Raw genomic sequence first — 19,474 nt, 5'->3', positions numbered from 1 at the left:
AACCAAAAATCAAAATTTAATTTGATTCTTTTTCGGGTCGGCCAAAATGGTTTGTCAGTTCAGCTTTGACAATCAAGTGACAAGCACGCTCTGCCAAAGAGGGGTATCTGTAGACACCCCATTTTGACCGTACCTCGAGCCTCCCATGTTTGAACAAAAACCCAACCAAATCAATCAACTAGGGTCCCAAATTTCACCCCGAGCTAGCTTAGGGTTCCGCTAAGGCCCCTGCAAAATTTCATTGAATTCCGAGTGCGTTTGCCCAGCGGACGAGCCGAGAAAGGACCGTTGTGTAAATCAGAAAAGGGGGCGAATTTATTTTGGAAAATACAGCTTAGGCCGAAAAAGACGCGCAATTTCGCGCGCCTATCAAAAATCTGCGCGCTTCATCAAGTGGGTGTGCCAATATCGTTTCCCTCTTTTGCCTATATATACAAATCCAAGCTAATTTTCTAAAATTAAAAAAAAAGGAAAAAGAGAGAAATCGGCAGAAGAAAAGAGAGAGAGAGAGAGAGAGAGATTCCAAACCCACCTTTTCTCCGTTGTCTTCTCCGGCAGATCTCCGGTCAGATCCCGGCAAATCTCCGGTCAAATCTCCGGTCTTCTTCTTCTCCATTGTTTTCTTTGTATTTCAACCCTAGATCTGTCCTTTAAAACCCTAATTCCCCTCTGTACTCCGTCTTCTCCGATTCCAGCTCCGATCTTGACATTTTTTTTCATCACATCCTGCAAATCATTATATTTTCTGGCGAGATTTGTCAGATTCTAGTCTCCTTCTCTTCAAATCCTCAGATCTATAAAAAAATATAGACCTCTGTGTTTTCGATCATCTTCTCCGGTAGATCCGGCAAGGTTCCGGTCATTTTCCGATCGGAATTCCATTTTTTCCGGCCTAACTCAGATCTGCTCATCCAGAAGCTCAGATTTATAAAGGAGGAAGACAAATCTTACTTCAAGATTTTACATCAAGGCTCGGATCAAGGCTCAGATTCGGTAAAACCTGTACCAGATCAAGTATTTTTCTTGTGGAGTTTTTATTTCTTTGCAACATCAGAGACAAATCTCACTTCAGGTCAGTAGATTTTTGTGATTGAACTGTTGTAATATAGATAGCTCTATAATTGTGCTTAATATACTTTTAAGGTTTAATTATTTGAAATTCTTCTAAAATCTTGTTTAATTTCTTTGAGAAAATGATGTATATGTTTCTCAGATTTCTTTTTTTAGATTTGACTTTGGAAATTATGTCTTGATAATTGATTTCTCTATATTTAGCATTTTGTCTATACGAATGATATTTGATCTAAGTATATGTATGTTGATTTTATCGTTTCAATAATTTTGACCTTACAATTGAGTTAGGATAACCAATTTCTGACCTATTGAGAAAGTTGATTTGGTCTTATTATTTTTGTTACTTCTTTAGTGATGATTTTCTTTGATAGTATCTATATTTGTGCTCTAACCTGTTAATATGAATTGTTATCATGTTCTAATTATTTTCCAAGCTGACCGTGGTTATATATTTTGTTTTTTTGTTTGTGGAAACTATTATAGACAATGAATATTATAGCTGTATGTTTAAAAAATGATTTAAATCAATTAAGAGATACATCATCTATTGGATTGTAATTTATTTCTTTTTTTGTAAATGCTTCATTCTTTTCAAAGTACAGAATTTTCAGAGTATAGGGATAAATATGTATAAGTGTTTGAGCAGGGTAAATATCTCAAGGAGAGATAAGAAAATAGAAAGACATTGGCAGTTTTACTAAAATGATTTAAAAAAAAAAGGAGTTTCTCAAATTTTATGTTTAGGTTAATCTTCAAAGGAAGTCCTCATAGTGTGTCTACTATCTATTGACATATCAGTATTCTCATGGTTAATCAGTTTTTATAGTTATATTTTAATAAAAGTTACAAATGTTTACACTGTCAGGTTTTAGTTATTTATATATAAACTATTTATCCTAATTGCTATAAATGCTGATTATAAGTATTATAAATCAGAATTTTTTTTTTTAAATGTTAGAAAAGTAGTTGAGATATATATATCTGAATTAGCGCCTTATAAATTTGATATTTTTTTGGATTAAAGCGCTGTTATGACCTGATTCATCAAGGACATGTACTTCATATAGCAGGGCTTAAGCATTATTTATAAGACTTCAAACTCTTCAGTAACTAGGGTCAGTTTATTTGATGTTATGAGAATAGATCAAAACAATAGTTATTTGATATGGTGTTTATTGACTGCAAATAGCTATGGGAAATATTATTTACAATGATTGAATCATGTTTTTGATACGAATCAACTGGTCAATTATAAATAGTTGAAATAACTTTGTTTAGGGAATAATGTCAGAGTAACCACATTGGATAAAAGGGATACTGATTGTCGTATATATTTGACTTTGGATGTGTTTATTTCTAAGTGAAAAATTAGGCATAACCTTGTATTAGTTACATGTATCATTTCAAGTGATGGTTTTTCTTTCTTTTAAATTTTTTTTTTTATTATTATTAGAATTTATGAAAGTATTCAAAGGCAGTAACAATTATTGTCATAGCTCATCCCATTATTTGTGTTGGTAAGGTCTTTTAAGAATAATGTAAAGAATGATGGTATTCTTTATATATCTACATATTTTGATTTATGATGTTTCTAGGGTCTGCTGTCATTAGTCTTTAAAATATTCTCTGATGTTCATTTTTGGTCGTATAGGGAGTTTATCTTAATGTTCTTAAAATCTTATTTGACTAAGATGAGTTTAGAGTATAGTTATATCATACAGAAATTTTCATTTTGACTATTATATAATCTGATATTACTAGCTTTTGAATCACAATTCAGTCTTACATATCGTGTGGTCATTCTTTTTGTATACAGATACTCATATTTAAACTGTTGTGTTTCATATGTCTTTATAGGTTTTTAGAAATATCATCCTTACCTGGTTATCTTTATCAGTTATAATGATATTAGTAGGGGGCGATGAAGGCGATAGCCCAAGCCCATTTTTAGAGGGATTTACCCGATCGTGATAGTTCCCCCTTCTTTCTTCTTTTCTTTCTATAAACTTGCATAGTCTTTAGAAACCTTTAAAATTTGTCCTTTCATTGCAAGGGCGATGAAGGAGTTATCCCAAGCCCATCTTTCAGGGTGATGTAAATATCATTTAATGTGTTTCTATAATCTATTGGAAATTTAATATTTCTCTTTCATCTTATATTTTTTAGTTAGATTCTGAAGATAAATGGATTATTCAGGTGTGATTATCTCAAAGTTTCTTATACTCATTCCTATTTATTTAAATAAATTGTTAATAGGAAGAAGGAGATCAGATGACTACTCTGTTCGATATTGTCGACATGAGTACTGTCTGATCTCAAGGCGGGATTAGAAATATTATCATGTGTATTTGATATCAGATGATTACTTTGGCATCATCTGATTTCATTGGAGTCCCCGTATTGGGGTTTGTGGTTGGTTTTGAAGTGTTTGATATTGTTTTTACTTTATTAGGCTATCCAGCGGCTGGTCTGGACTAATTAATGTTGTTTATCATTTTATAATTGCTATAGATCGTGTATTGTTTTATTGAAAATTTTTCTTTGTTTAGTACTTGATTTATTTTATAAGAATAGAATGGAATTTGTGATTATCTGGTAGACTTTCCTTCTCTCTTTGATAGACTAACACAGTCTTTTAGATTTTTGTTAAATTCTTTAAATATTAGAATTCCCTCTCGTTGCAAGGGCGATAAAGGCGCTAGCCTAAGCCCATCCTTAGGGGACTCGCTTGGTCCAAGTAGTACTCCTCTCATTTATTTAAAGACTTGTCCAAGTCTTTATGGTGTGTATCCCCTACAAATTAGAAATCCATTCATTACAAGGGCAATGAAAGAGTTCTCTAGAGCCCTCTCAGGGAGACAGGCTATGTCTCAGACAGAGAAAGGTGTATCCTTTAGAGACAAGCTTTGTCTCATTGGTGAGTCTATCCTTAGGAGACATGCCATGTCTCGTCAGCACCTCTCTTGGAGCTCATCTTTTTGTTTAGGAGTCTCACCCAATCTCATTTTTCTTCCTAAACCTCCTCTTTGTGCATCTTTTGGTTTTGGGAGAACACCTTGCTCGGCTTGGCATCATACCCCGACCCTTATGGGTATTGGGTTGCACATTTGTTGCACCCTAGGGCTAGGTAGCTGTCCGGCCCGGCTATGTGTTTTACCTTTGCCAAATATGCATAAGGTCTCTTTTTCCTTGTTAGTATTTTTCTCTATCCTACCTATGTGTCTAAGAGACTTACCCGGTCTCATTCTCTTACTAAACCTCCTCTTTGTGCATCATTTGGTTTTGGGAGAACATCCTACTCGGCTTGGCAATATACCCCTTACCCTTATGGGTATTGGGTTGCACATTTGTTGCACCCTAGGGCTAGGTAGCTGTCCGGCCCGGCTGGTTGTTTTACCTTTGCCAAATATGCACAAGGTTTCTTTTTCCTTATTACTTGTTGAGCTTTATCTTAGTTTGATAGTTCACTAGCATAGGAATCCGTCCTTAGTCTAGAGAGTCAGTCCTCTTGTTCAGGAATCAAATTCTATCATCATAGGGGTTAGGATTTTATCCAACCTTTCATCAGATCATGTTCTTCTATCCTCTCTTGCAAGGTATAGAATGCTGTCCAACCCTTGCAGAGTCGTGTTTCTGTCTTTTTCCCCCGCAAAGCATAGGATGCTGTCCAACCTTTGCGGGATATCGGGAGTCTGTCCTCCCCTTATGATGATAGGATTTGTCTCCCTTGAGTCAAAAACACTTAAAAACAACAAAAACATCTGAAAAACCAAAAATCTCAAAAATCTTGAGTCATTAGAAGTAGTTAGGAAATTTGTTCTGAACTACGTTGGCTTGATCCCTTTCCATAGGGTACGTAGTGCAGCTTGGGATCCACATCCCAAGTCCAGCCAAACCTTTAAAAATAAACATTTCAAATCTCCCAAAAATACAAAAAACTTCAAAACCTTTTCAAAAAGATCTTCCCCTAGAGTTAGGAGTCTGTCCTAGCTATTTAGGGTGTTTTAGAGTTGGATGTCTGTCCTGATTTGTTGATATGGTGTGTCCCGTCGCGTGAGTGTCCCTAGAGTTAGGAGGCCTCAAGTTGATCGGTTAGACACTTAGTCGAACCGATGGCTAGACTAGGAAGCATATAGTCAGCCCATGGTTTTCATTAGGTTGCACAGCCTAGATACATATAGGATGTAGGGCCCACCTGCATTAGCGTAAGGCTAACCAACTTGCATTAGTTAGGGCATATAGAGTCCTAAAAATTACAACTCACATGAACTTAAGCAATCGTACAAAAAAACTTTAAAAATCAGTCGAGTCTAGTGGATCGAGTCTAGGATAGCGGTTCTAGATGGTTAGGCATCATAGTTTAGAATAGGGCATCGAACTACGTTGACTCCGATTCTTCCCGAGGCCGGGATACGTAGAGCAGCTGGGATGGACGGCCATCTTGGTCCGAGTCAGGTCGCATTAGAGTTAGGACTCATTTTGTCCAGTCAGGTATAGAGTTGATTTGTGTTGTATGTTTTTGCTGTGTTTTCTTACTTTCATGTACAGATCTTATACATTTAGCTGTAACATGCATGTGTTTGCACACCAGAACTTAGACACGTATTAGGCATGTCACTTATAACCTAGTTTTGCTTAGGTGACACATCTTTCATTTATTTTGTGTATGTGTTTAATTTTCATCTCTGAGACATGCATGATTAGGCAGACGTCTTCTCGGAGATATTAGTTCCCATTTCATATGACTTTCGCCCAAAACTCTTCAAAATTAATAACAAATGACATAAGAGACCAGGTGCTTGCACTTGGGCGGATGAGGTGCTCTTCAGACCTTCCGAATTCGTAACCAGGCACGAACCCTATTTTATATCTCTGGTTATCCGTTGCAACAGAGCATAGTATGGGATCCTTGGCCCACTTCCTTGGATGGCGACTCTTCTTTGTTTAAGGTACCCTCGAATCTGGGCTAGTCCCCGAATCGAGAGGTATCTCACCTTTTATATCGCCACTCATGCTGTGAGAGGCATTTCTTCTTTCGAGAGTTCCTTGGCAGAGCTCTCCATTCACGTGGATGATCCACTGAGACTTAGCGTGTGGGGGCTCGTCTCTCACCGCCGCCTCTCTCGGATCGGGGTCCACAGCTGTGCTTTTACATTCTTATCTATAGCCATTGTGTATTGTCAGGCCTTGCATTATAAGAATTATCAAAGGCCAATGACAATCTCTTGGAAGAGGGATGATTTAAAAATATTTTGAGTTTGTCATGTCTCATCATCTCTTCCAAGATTCTAGCTTCGGAGGACTCCACTCAAATCATATGTCCTTCGTAGCTTGTCTAAGGTACTTGTCTTCTTCCGTCGTGCCAGATGTAATAAGATGGTAGATGTACTCAATTTTTCTCTGTTCATCTCTACATTCTTCCACTGTGAAGGATGAACAGAGACTAAGGAAATTGAAGACTCTATCTAAAGGCTGGCATGTGCACTTCATGATCATCCTCTCAAGGATGATCCTTTGATGAAGGAGAGGAGTTAAAGCAAGTACTCAATCTCTCAATCCGAAAACATTTGTCAAAAGATGCTCCCTTACATGGAAGAAATGGTCAAGCATTGATCTAAGCGCTTCTAAACATTCATCAGTAGAAGAGTGCCAGATAGAAGAAAATAAGTTCAATTTTACTTCTTTCAAGAGATTTCCAAATACCACTTTTATCATTTCTTGAAGTGATAAAAGAAATGCGGTATCAATCTTCCATTTTGATCATGTATATGGAACATTATAGTTTTATCTATTTATACATGATCTGTTGGTTGCCATGGATATGTACCTCATTGATTTCATTCTCTTATCCATGTGTTTAATAGACCATCTGCCTTAAACTCGTATTCTATGTCTAATAATCATTCATCGATATATTCAAAGTGTGATTGGTTTATGAATGGAGCAATCCGAATGGTTAAAGGTGATTAATTAAATCATGGGTTCTATGTGCCTTGATCTATTACATTTAAATTAGATGCACTCAGTCAGTGGGAGCTTTCACTTTGATATGTAAATCTCTATGAGTAAGAAACAAGTCATCTCAAAAATGTTATATTATAGTTCAGAGCATATCAATGCTCTGGAAGAGACCTTTTTGCTTCATGTCAAGAGATCCCCTACACAATGCAACTTGTGAACTTGAAAGTTATGTCTAATACTTGAGTATATCCTTGCTAAGGTAGAGACTCATTTTTACAAGTTGCAAATGAAGCCCAAGTGTTTAAATCACTCACCTTTTAAATCATTTTGCCTGGTCATGCCCTTTCACATAGGTTTCACCTAGGGCCAATGACAAATAAATAGGAGGAGAGCCAAATGGTTGCTTTTTCATGTTTATATAGACCATTGTGATATGCTCACAGTCTATTGCCCCTATAATTGTGCTTAACTTACATATCTTTTGAAAAAAAAAAAATGCTTATAATGCTCTTTACTTTGTTTTCTATTTTGATAAGCATCATATGAGCTTCATTGACACATCATTTACACTTTGAAAAACTCTTATAAGTTGTTCTTCATCTTGACACCCCACTTGCACTTTCACTTGCATATTCCTACCTTTTTGTTGTTGCCAAAAGGGGGAGTATTTTGGGAATTGATTAGGTAGTCCATATTGTATATGCACCATATGCAATATAGACTACCTAATCAATTCTCAAAACCAACTATGGACATTAGAAGACAAGGATGTGCATCTATCTTCTTTCGATAGATGTGGAGCTTTGGCATATTGTTAACAATGGATACACTTTGCCTTCTAAACCATTTGAAGAATGGAATGTTGTAGAGAAAAGGCAAGCAAACTTGAACTACAAAGGTATTAATTATTTATTTTGTGCCTTATGTATGAAGGAGTTTAATAGGGTAGCTCTTTTTTATTCCACCAAGATTATTTAGGATACCCTTGCCATTACCTATGAGGGAACATCTCAAGTCAAGGATTCTAAAGTAAACTTGTTAAAAAGCAAATATGAAATGTTTATATTGAATCTATATGAAAACATATCCAAAATATTTACCCGATTTTCTAAAATTACAAATGAATTGGCTAATCTTGATAAATCTTATCCTAATGATGAGCTTGTGGGTAAGTTGCTTAGGTCACTTCCTCCACATTGGGATCCAAAGGTTACCGCCGTACAAGAATCAAAGGATCTCTCTAAGCTCACTTTGGAGGAGATTTTAGGATCTCTTATCACTCATGAGATGCTCCTCACTAGCCGACAAGAGGAGAAGAAGCCAAAAGAGAAAGAAAAAGATAGTAGGTCCCTAGCACTCAAAGCCTCCAAGGCGGACTCATCATCCTCAAGTGAAGCGGATTGTGATGAAGATGAAGCGTTGAGAAAATTCAGAAGCTTATGGAGAAAGAAGCACAAGAAAGATAAAAAGAAAAAGAAAGTGACATAGAGGTTGGAATAAGATGCTACAATTGTAAGAAGATGAGACACAAAAGATCAGAGTGTCCACTTCCCAAGTCATCATCCTCGAAGTACAAAGGAAATAAGAACGATTGGAAGAAGAACAAAGGTATTGTAGCCGCTTGGGATGCATCAAGTGCTTCAAGCAAAAGCTCAAGTGAAAGGGAAACAAATAAAGATGATTTATGCTTCATGACACTCACCCATAAAGATGAGGTAAATTCAAACTCTTCTCATAGTTCATCTAGTAGTGATAGTGGAAGCATGTCTTATGATGAATTACGTAATACTTTGCATTCCCAAATTTTAAAAAATAAAGCTCTTAAGAAATTTATTTCCAAATTAGAAAATGAGCTTGATATGTTGAAAAATGAATCATCTTCTTCCAAATCTCAAGGTCAAGTGCAAATTAAAAATCTTAAACTTGAGATTGCAACCCTTAAGGGTTGTTTGGATGAGAAAACTTGCCAAATAGTCAAATTCCAAAATGTGGCAAGTTCTTCCAATTGTTATGAAGATGAGAATAATGAGTTTTTAAAACAAATAACCCATCTTCATAATGAAAATGAAAGCTTAAGATTATGTCTTCATGGATTTTTAAATGGTGATAAAATCATTGACATAATCATGAAGAAGGCTAGTCATAGACCTAAGCATGTGTTTTATGATAAGACTAGTTTATCTAACCCTCATGTTAGATGCCATTATTGTGGAATTTATGGTCACTATCAATTCCTATGTGCATCTATGATTAGGGATAGTTGTGGGACCAAGAAAGCTTGGGTTCCCAAAGCCCCCACATGATTCTACTCATATATTTATCTGAGATTAGGGGCTTGCACTTAAATTTGAATATCATTCTATTATGGTTTTTAAAATCCCCTCTTGTATTGTATTAGTATTCTAAATAGGGGGAGTTCTATGTTTGATTTTTTCCTTGAAAAATGAGGTGCTTAAAATTAAAAATTTTATCCCTTTGATTTTTTGACCCATCTTTTTGTTGATGACAAAGGGGGAGAAAAATCTAGAGTAAGAAAAATATGTTCGCTTTTATTGGAAAATCTCTTGTGCTTGTCATCATAAAAAAGGGAGAGACCGTAAGCCCAATGATTCCCACCTTGGCATTCCCATCTTCTTTTGATGATTCCAAACTTAAGTGATTTTATTTCACTAATGTGTTTGTTTGTCTTAGTTGTAGATCATAAATAGTGTGATATCAAGGTTGCTCGGATCAAGTCCAAGAAGCTCTTATTGGACCGTATTCGGAAGGCCAAAGTCATTGGAGATCCAAGAACCAAGAAGACTTGAAGCAATGCAAAGTGAAGATCATTCTTTGAAGTCTTGTTAGATTGTAAAGATCCAATCCTAGTTTAGGTTTTGAGAAGCATAAATGAAGTGATCACACACCCCTAAATGAACTAAATGATTAAGTGTTTGTCCTTGTGGTGTTCCAAGACTTTGGAACCCTCATAACAATCCCAACTATGTATAAAATTGGAAGTCCATGATACCAAAACAAACTTAAAAACCTGCTGAAATAGGCTTCTCGAAACTCAGAGCTCGGAACTCCGAGACAGTCCTCGGAGCTCTGAGAAATGGTCTAGGGACTATATTCCAATCTCTGTTTGAATTACCGGAACTCCGAGAACACTATGTCGGGAAAAAAAAATATCCGTTGGGGTTTTTCGCAGAATTACGACTATGCCCCTCAAACGGTCATTTTTTGGTACTATATATATATATATATGAGATCTAAACTTCACCATATCCAATTCTAACACTTAAGAACCATATTGGAACATCCTAAGAGTGAATCAAGCTTGTTTTATGCGTCTCATCCTCTAGATTAAGGATTTGGATCATAGGCTCTTATTTGTACATCTTCTTCAAGATTGTAACACTTTGGAAGGGATTTTTTGTGTTCTTTCTTTCTTGAAAAATCATTGTATTTGAGCGAGTGTTCGGAGAAGCGAAGCCCATTCTCCGTGGTGAGGATTGCCACCAAGGTTAAAGCAATTGGAAATTGTAATTGGCACCGGTCTTCGTCAAGGTTAAGAAGATCAACATAGTGAAGCCATCAACGCGTTTGGTTGGTGGAGTGGAGTAGGCCTCGTGTTTGACGACCGAACCACTTTAAATCCCGGGTGCACTCTTTCTTGACTCTTGCTCTTTTCATTTGCATTGCGCTTTAGATTTAACTTTCTTGCTTAATTGTTTTCATCTCTTAATATTTAATTGGGTAAAAGTTTTCAAAAGGTTAAAATTTTGATTTTATAAAAACCTAATCTCCCTCCTCTTAAGTTGCCAATAAGCATACTCGGGCCGAACATTGGAATTTCACTTTCTACTCTTCAGTTTCTTTCAACACAATGAAGGCTCCACTAAATCTCGCAACGATCCGCTCTGAACAGGAGATTCTATCTAGAAGACTCTCCCATAATAAGAAAAAAATTCTGGATGAAGAATGATGAAGCGTAACGCAAAATAAGGTACACAATCTCCTCTCTTTTCTTGTTGTTGTGGTGGAGTTCTTCTGAATGGTGCTAATTTTGCAATAGTTGTGTCACCATTTTTCATCATGATTTTTGGGTAGAATTTCATTTTTTTATTAATTTTTTATCATGCTCTGGATTATACATGTTGAGGAATGACATCTTCGAAGTCCCTTTTTCTCTAACAACTTGTTGGCATCGCTATTGGGTTTTATGTAACAGAGTAGCCAAAGTTGTTTAGGATTTTTTGCTTTTGAGAGCTGTTTAAACGTAATAACTTTTGAGAGCTGTTTAAACGATAAACGATGAGATGAGTTAGTACAATTATCAAAAATGATAGTTCCGATATCAACAACCTTGAAATATTATGGCTGAACTGGGATTTCAATATCCATCTGCTTTTCTTACGTCCCCCACCTGCTGCAAATTAATCGACCACTTCAAAAGGGTTCTATGCTACAATAGACAAAGCCGAGAAATAAGTGATATTCCAATACGGAAGAAAACAGTCAAGCACCCACAATAGGAAAAGTAAACATCAATGAATCATGTTGGTTTGTTCAAATTCTCAGTGTCTATGTTTTACAGAATGCCATGAAACTAAAAATGATATTCCCAACCATACAAGCCCATGTATATGGTGGTTCCCACAATTTTACAAGTCATGATTTGATGGGAAGGGACATTTTGATCCACCCATGTATAAGAATCTATATATATTATTAGGAGGAAGGTAGGTTTCACTGTTCATGCCTACGTGGAAAGCCTCCCCTTCCCCCTCAAATCTACATGCCAGCTTATTTTCCTACATGACAACCCATTCATAATTTTTCACCAGAAAATCAAAATATGTAAAGAGCATTTATAAAAATTAATTAGGTGAACTTGAGGCCGAATCGTTTCCAATTCTCTCCAAGCATCCTTCGGAGAAATTGGCGTATAAATCCTACATGGCCCTTTCCATACCTCAATCTCCCCACCCTTAATATGGAAATCTGTTGGACTTCACCGTTTCCATTGACGATTCCTCTCCAATTCCACCGTCTCACTACCATAATTATACATACCGAGCTTGAAAGAACTTACCATTTTCATATAATAAGACAACATGGATGGGTTCCTGTCGTGATGGAGAATGATTGCCAAGACGGGCAGTTAATAGATCGATTTGCCCTCTCCGATTCTACAATGATCCAAAGGTAAAGGTTGGGAGATTTGCTCTTTCTACTCTTCAGTTTCTTTCAACACAATGAAGGCTCCACTAAATCTCGCAACGATCCCCCTTAAACAGGAGATTCTATCTAGAAAACTCTCCAATAATAAGAAAAAGATTCTGGATGATGAATGATGAAGCATAACACAAAATAAGGTACACAATCTCCTCTCTTTTCTTGTCGTTGTGATGGAGTTCTTCTGAATGGTGCTAATTTTGCAATAGTAGTGTAACTTTTTTTCATCCTGATTTTTGGGTAGAATTTCATTTTTTATTAAGTTTTTATCATGCTCTGGATTATACATGTTGAGGAATGACATCTTCGAAGTCCCTTTTTCTCTAACAACCTGTTGGCATCGCTATTGGGTTTTATGTAACAGAATAGCCAAAGTTGTTTAGGATTTTTTGCTTTCTAGTGCTGCCCTCGATTAGGCAGTGGAAATAGTTGGTTAGTTTGTAGGCCTTTTGGACTATACAGTGAAAATGTCTAATGTAAATTAGTTGTTCTTGAGCACATTTTGCTTGGCTAGTATCCAAGCTTTATATCTGTCCAACTCATCTACTTCAAATTTCTTGATAGACCATTGTACATCTGATGTGATTCTTTATAGACAAATGATTTCTTATCCCCTCAATATGAAGTACCTTTTGTAAGCATATTTCGTCAATGCTAAAAAAATGAGAACTTTATTTTATTTCATTGTTAACTCCCATTTCCATTTTTGAAAGGTTCTTTTTGTTGTATATTATAGGCAATGGAAAATGAAAAAAGGGGTGGAGATATCACTACCCTTAGGATTATTATAAAACGACACCTCCTCCTCTTGTTCCACATTAGGGTTAAGAGAGAAGTGAGGAAATATCATTTTTTTAAATTTTATTTCAATATTGTCAAATATAATTTCGGCTTTTATTTCAACATTTAATTTTAAAAAATTGTCAGTCTTTTTTCCTTAGGGTTTTAGGCACACTGCATTTCCAAATTGCATCCTTTTAGGAAAAATACATTTTAAAACATATTTCTTTAGTCTTTCAGTGCATCGCACAGGGAGTCCCACTAGTTTTCTATATATTTAATGGGTTGGCCGAAACATAACTTAATCATAGGTAGGGCTATCAATGGATCCATTTAGGATCGGATCTATGTCTCGGTCTCAAGTTTCTTAATAGTACGTCGGATCATTTTCAAACTGCTTTCGTGATCTATTTTGAATCAGGACATTCATCGGAGTGCCCTAAGTCCCACCTAGGTTGTCACTTTGGTTGCACCTAGTTACCTCGTAAAGTAAACAGTGTAAGCAGTCAACAGGGAGGAGATAAGCCCTATGGTTACCTTGTAGATACCTCATAGAATAGTAGTAAGTAGTGGTGAGTGGTGTTTGGTTGTCAACCACATAGAGCAATGGTGGGGGTTGTCCTGAGAAATCTATCTACCAAAAAAATTACCTGTAGTGTCTGCATGCCATGTCTGCAGACAAGCAGGAGACATCCCTAGTAATCTATTAGTTTCACTTTTCACGTGGACAGTCCCCCATCTGGCGTTTGATCCTACGTGGCATCTTCTTTAGATTTAACGCAAAAAACATAAACACCAAATCTCCTATTATGGCACCTTAAAATCATATTGCTATTATGGATTGTTTCCTACAATATCGGGGGGGGGGGGGGGGGGGGGATCCCTTTCGCAACAATCCAACGATTCTCTCTTTACTCAATTAACTTTTTAATATTTACTTCCGAATAATAACTTTCTAATACCGAATAAAGCTCCCTGATTCTCTTTTGGATTGCATTCTCTTGATATAAAGGTCATCTTTAATATATCTTCAAATCTCTCTCTCTAAATCACATCAAGCAATGTTTCCATATTGTATTCTCTCTCCATTGGTGGGCCCAACATTGTTGACCCCACCCATAATTTACAAAATGAAGTATTGTACGGCCTGCCACACCATTGGATGATCCAAACAATCCATTTGATGGGCCATGACGTAAATAGGCTACACCCCAAAATCTCATTTCCATCAAATGATCCTAGCCCTTCCATCTGATGATTCAAGCCCTCCAAACTAAAGAGAAACTGCATATTATGGAAACATCTATAGATTGGAGGGTTCCAATCATCCCATTGAAATGATTTTTGGGGCACAACCTATTTACATTGTAAGCAATCAAATGGATGGTTTGGATCATGTTCGCTCCCAAAACGATTCTATTTCTAAAGAGGTGTTAAGTAGAATACTTAGGCAAAAAATTAGCTCTCTCTTACTAGTTATTCTCCTAAACACACCTCCCCATGTAGCGTCCATCCTACTTGGCGTTTAGTTTTCCTGAACACACCTCCCCAAATAGAGTTCGTCCTAAACACACCTCCCCTTCAGAGGCAAAAAATCAGCTAGCCTTCCCCTTTACTAACCCTTCTCGATATCTTCTTCTCCTAAACGATTTTCTAAGATCTTTGAAAATCGTCCGGGATATTCCCACATCCTTAAATGGGAACTTATCATTGAATGTCATGGATATTTTGGTCCTTTTACAAGGTTATTTTTGGCAGTCCACGTATTGTCTATCCACGTAAAGGTAATTCAAACGTCAACTCCAGCTGTTACCAAATTGTCAATCTAGAAGATTCTTTTTCCAAATAAAGCAAAGTATTAGGATTTTTTTTGCAAAAGCCTCATTATTATATCTCCACCCAATAAGAAGAAATCGTGAAAATGAAAAAAACAGGGTGGAGTTATCACTACCCTTAGGATTATTATAAAAGGACACCTCCTCTTGTTGTTCCACAATAGGGCTGAGAGAGAAGAGAGGCAAGATAGCAGAGATGAGTAAGAAAAAGAGACGGAGTCATCTTAAGAAGGTGAGGGTTTATTCTTTCCTTTCTAGAATTTTTCATCGATTTGGTAGCTATTCAACTAAGTCTGGCCATTTTCCATTTGGGTTTTATTCTCTCAAATTGTGTGTGTGTGTTTTTTTTTTTTTCCGAGTGTATTCAGTTTTTTAATCTGTTTTTCTCAAGTCTGTCTTCTGATTCTTTTGTTTTACTTTTTATTGGAACTTTCTTTTTCACGTGAATGACTTTTCCATTTCCGAAAGTGCGGAAAGTGCGGAAACATATTGGCACTGTTTAGATTGAAGAAAATTTTTGGAAATCTTTGGAAAAGAATTTTTTTCATAAATTCCTTATTTTTCATTTGGCTGATTATTTTCCCCCTTGATCAGCCATGTCTTGTTCTGTTGTTTTTCCAAATAATTTTCTTAGGAATTTTTTTCACCAGAAATATTTCCTACAATCCAAATTCCAAACGTGGCCTTTGTTAATCATCATTTGCATATTTAAGCATGGGGCAACAATACTTCTATTGGGTTAGACAACAAATAACTTACCTCATGAGATTTTGGGAAGAAGTGAAGTTAGAAAAACAGATCACAATAAAGACGACATCGCGGCTGCCTGTTACAAGAGACATCGCGGCTGGCTGACTTTTCGGCAGATTTTGGCTTGTTCATATAAATCTTCTGAGGTGGCCGCTGTCTCATGTAACAGTGCGGCACTAAATGCCGTTCTTTGAAAGTCCCTAGCAAATCTGTTTTTACCCACTTAAAAAGGTAATTCCAACCAGCCTTGTTCCATTTTTATCTGAAAGGACCTTCAATTTATGATGGTATCAAACCTACTAAATTAAGTATAATCATATTATTTCCCTTTAAATTATGAAAAGGAAACCCATCACTAATAGTTTCACATCACATCACGGTGTAGATTCAGACTTTAGCTTAAATTGTTTAACATCACACATCACACGGTTACCTTAATTCAGAATTAATTACATTCAGATATGCTTGAATGGCCACTTTTCATTATAAGCAAGCTTGCATGACTGTAAATCCTATCTCCACCCCTTTTGTTTCTCCATAACTAGTTAATTGAAGCTCTAACAAACGAGCTTGAGTAAAACTGAAATGTAGAAGTAACCAAAACAAGAAATGAAAAACTGAAATGGTAGAAGTAACCAAAACAAGAAATGAAAATACCGTTGCTTTTCTTGTTTCATTGTGCTTATATGTATGTAAATTGACAGGATTAAGATGTTGAATGGAATGGGTGATATAGGAAAAAGAGGTACGAGTCTAAACTTCTTTGCTCTTTATATGTGGATGGACTATTGATTTCTTTGTTTTTTAATATTATCTGAATTAGGGCTGCAACAGCGTCGGGTTGGGTCTGGTTTTGTAAAACCCTAGCCCAACCCTAGCTGCCATTACCTTAGCCTTGGCCCTGAGCCAGGGCCGAAAATACTCAACCCAATGCCCGCCCTACAGGGTTCAGCCCAACCCTTGCCCGCCCTGATTGGCCCTAATTGGGCTGGGCCGACCATGATTGGACCTAGCCGGGCCGGGCTGGCCCTGCTTGGGTCGGACCTAGCCGGGCAATTTTACATGTTTTCGGTCTGTTTTATCGTAAAAGATCAAAATACTTCCACACAATCTATTATTCTAATTGATATATGATTTTTGGTGATAAATACATAACCAAAACCCAATAGATGGAGAAATGAAAAACAGAAAGGCTCAAGGGTGGGCCGCAGGTAAAGTGTAAACAGGGTCAGGTCGGTCAAGGCGGGCCGGGGTAAAGTTTAAAGGGGGTCGGGTCGGGCAGGGGTATCAACCCTAAACCCGACCCGACCCGATCCTGAGTCAGGGCCAAAAAAATGTACCCAAACCCACCCTGAGGGTCAGATTTTCCAACCCTGACCCTGTTCGGGCTCAGGGCGGGTCAGGGCTCACAGGGCCAATCTTGCACCCCTAATCTGAATTATAAGAGATATTATATGGTGCTAGAGCGTAGGTGGTTCATCAAAATTTCCGCACTTGGTATTCGATCTAACAGCAGCCTCTTAAAAGTGGGCTAAAAAGTAAAAATTAGGAAGATGGATTTTAACCTAGAGTGAGATCCTACGTAGCAGAATCTGCTAAGCCACACTGGCAGTCTCTCTCCTTATATATTCACAACCTTTTTTGTACTTGGCTCCAATTCCTTAGCTACTTTGTTCTCTCTATGTTCTTTGTAGTTTTCATGGAGGAGATGGGAGGGGAATGTCGTCGGAAGTCTGACCATGTTGGCAAGGAGGCTGAAAAGATGGCGAAGATTCCCGTTGTATTGGATATTAACGTATGGGATTATCCGATTCATGAGATAACAAAGAGAGAAGAAGTGAGGAGGCCAGAGGAAGTGATTAACAGTGGAGATCTTCTTCCAAATTTCATTTTGAAGCCTTCATCAGCTTTAGTTTCTGTTAATGTCAACGATAAGATCGGTGAGGCTTTATCAGCTTTAGTTTCCGTTAACAGAAATGATAAGAGCGGTGAGGCATCCGAAGACTCTGCTTCAGCCGTGTCAGCTAAGGTTGATGTTGGTGGGGCCGATATTTCTTTCATGATGGGGCCCACTGCCACCGATACCACCAACCCATCTGTCACGCCCCGAACCCATAATTCTAGGTAAGGCGCACGTGACAGCCGCCGCACGCCCATAGGGTCGCCCCCACAAGCATGCAAGGCTCCTTTTTCGATCAACTATTCTCAACAATCAGAGTAACTAATAAATGCGGAAATTTTAGTCTCATAATGAAATACAAATATAGATTAGGTCCATAAGTCTAAATCCAACAATAATTATTTCAAGACAATCACCTTAATAAAATATCAAAGGTTTCTAAATTGGAACAATGAAATAAAGAACAAATCTCCTAGGCTCCAATCCAAGTGCCTGATCTCAGCAAATCTACTGCCGCTCCTCTGTATCTGAAATTTGTTAAACCACATAATGAGCTAACAGCCCAGCCGGTTTTCCAAATCCAAGCCAGCTAATAGGAAAACAAAAACAAACTTGTGCGGAAAAGAAGTAACAAGCCATAAAATTTAACCAATGCAGAAATTGATAAGAATTAAGAAGATCATTTCTACATAAGCTATATAAGAAAATACATGTTTTTACAAAACAGTTCCAACCACTCGGTTATGCAGTTTTTTTTCACTTGGAAATCAATGACAAGAATATATATTTTCAAACATAACAGTCTTCTCTGTGGCCAATTTCCAACCTTATTGGCAAGTAGCGTAACCCAAGGCGAACACTCGTTCGCAGGACTCACAGGTCCAAAAGTGCGCAATGTCACAATATCAATAGCCAGAGGACTCCCTACTGGCCGCCCGAGATCAACCTTACGGGTAGATAAAATTTGACCGGTCTACGTGATCACGTCCAGTGTACTCACCCACTGGTAGGTTGGGCACTAGATCCCCACCAGAGATCAACCTTACTGGCGGAATCCATTCCATACCAAGACTGTATGCAATTATAGAGAGAAGCAATTTTAATGTTTGCAATACCATGCCATAAATTTGTAACGCTTCAAGCCATAGGGAACTTCCCTCATTTCAAATCTACGAAAACATATCGTAAACAAAGTGCTTTTCAAATTGTTGCTTCATGAATTCTAGTTTTCTAAATCATGTTCTTCATAAAGCTTTTTATGTATAGGGATGAAAACATGTCAAGACTAAAGGATACCATGCATAATGATATTCAACTATGTAGAATGACATACTAAAAAAACGTTCAGTAAAAATCTTCTCCAAAAGAAGTTCCAAGTCAAAGTAGATATGCAAAAATTGAAATAGAAAGCTTTCAACTTAGCTAATGTAATTATTTGATAATACACTGACATAGGGTAGGATCACCTACCTCTTGCACGAATTTCTGACTTTGTTTTGTTTTCTCTAGGACGACGTTGACGTTGACAAAAACTCCTCTTTTTCCCCTTCACATTAGTAAGTAAACCAAGGTCATTTAACTATCCTAATGTGTAACAGTCCCTATTAAATAAGATTTCATATTTGATTGTGCCTCTAAAAAGAAAAGAAATTAGGACGGCTCTAAAAACTCATTTCTAACACATCGCACCTAAACTCCAATCCCATTTGCTCAACCAAATTTATTCGCACCTAAACTCCAATCCCATTTGCTCAACCAAATTTATTTAATTAAGACTACTCTTTTCCTCCTTTTTGTTCTTGTCAAGGAAGGGAATTTGCAAAGCTGAAACTAGAAGGTGACTGAGTAAGAATATGAACTTACAGAATTTTGGCAATTATTCGTGATGAAGATCCACCCAACCGTAGTTGATCTCAAGACATATGTGATGGAATATGAGGTCTTGTAGGCCTTG

The 19,474-nt window shown here is 37.1% G+C and overlaps 1 protein-coding gene across 1 annotated transcript; it reads left to right on the top strand.

Moving 5' to 3' along the window:
• The first annotated feature begins 14,951 nt into the window (after positions 1 to 14,951).
• Positions 14,952 to 17,748, top strand: LOC143891639 (uncharacterized). Its single transcript, XM_077396184.1, has 3 exons — positions 14,952 to 15,102; positions 16,325 to 16,365; positions 17,315 to 17,748. The coding sequence occupies exons 2-3, from the start codon at positions 16,332 to 16,334 to the stop codon at positions 17,746 to 17,748; spliced, it is 468 nt and encodes a 155-aa protein (XP_077252299.1). The 5' UTR covers positions 14,952 to 15,102; positions 16,325 to 16,331.
• Positions 17,749 to 19,474: the final 1,726 nt, after the last annotated feature.

Source organism: Tasmannia lanceolata, unplaced genomic scaffold, assembly GCF_043159265.1.
Source record: "Tasmannia lanceolata isolate RefF3 unplaced genomic scaffold, GAP_Taslan_0.1 ptg000002l, whole genome shotgun sequence".
Classification (NCBI taxonomy): domain Eukaryota; kingdom Viridiplantae; phylum Streptophyta; class Magnoliopsida; order Canellales; family Winteraceae; genus Tasmannia; species Tasmannia lanceolata.
Note: the sequence above shows the minus strand (reverse complement) of the source record. Positions and strands in the feature narration are given on the sequence as shown.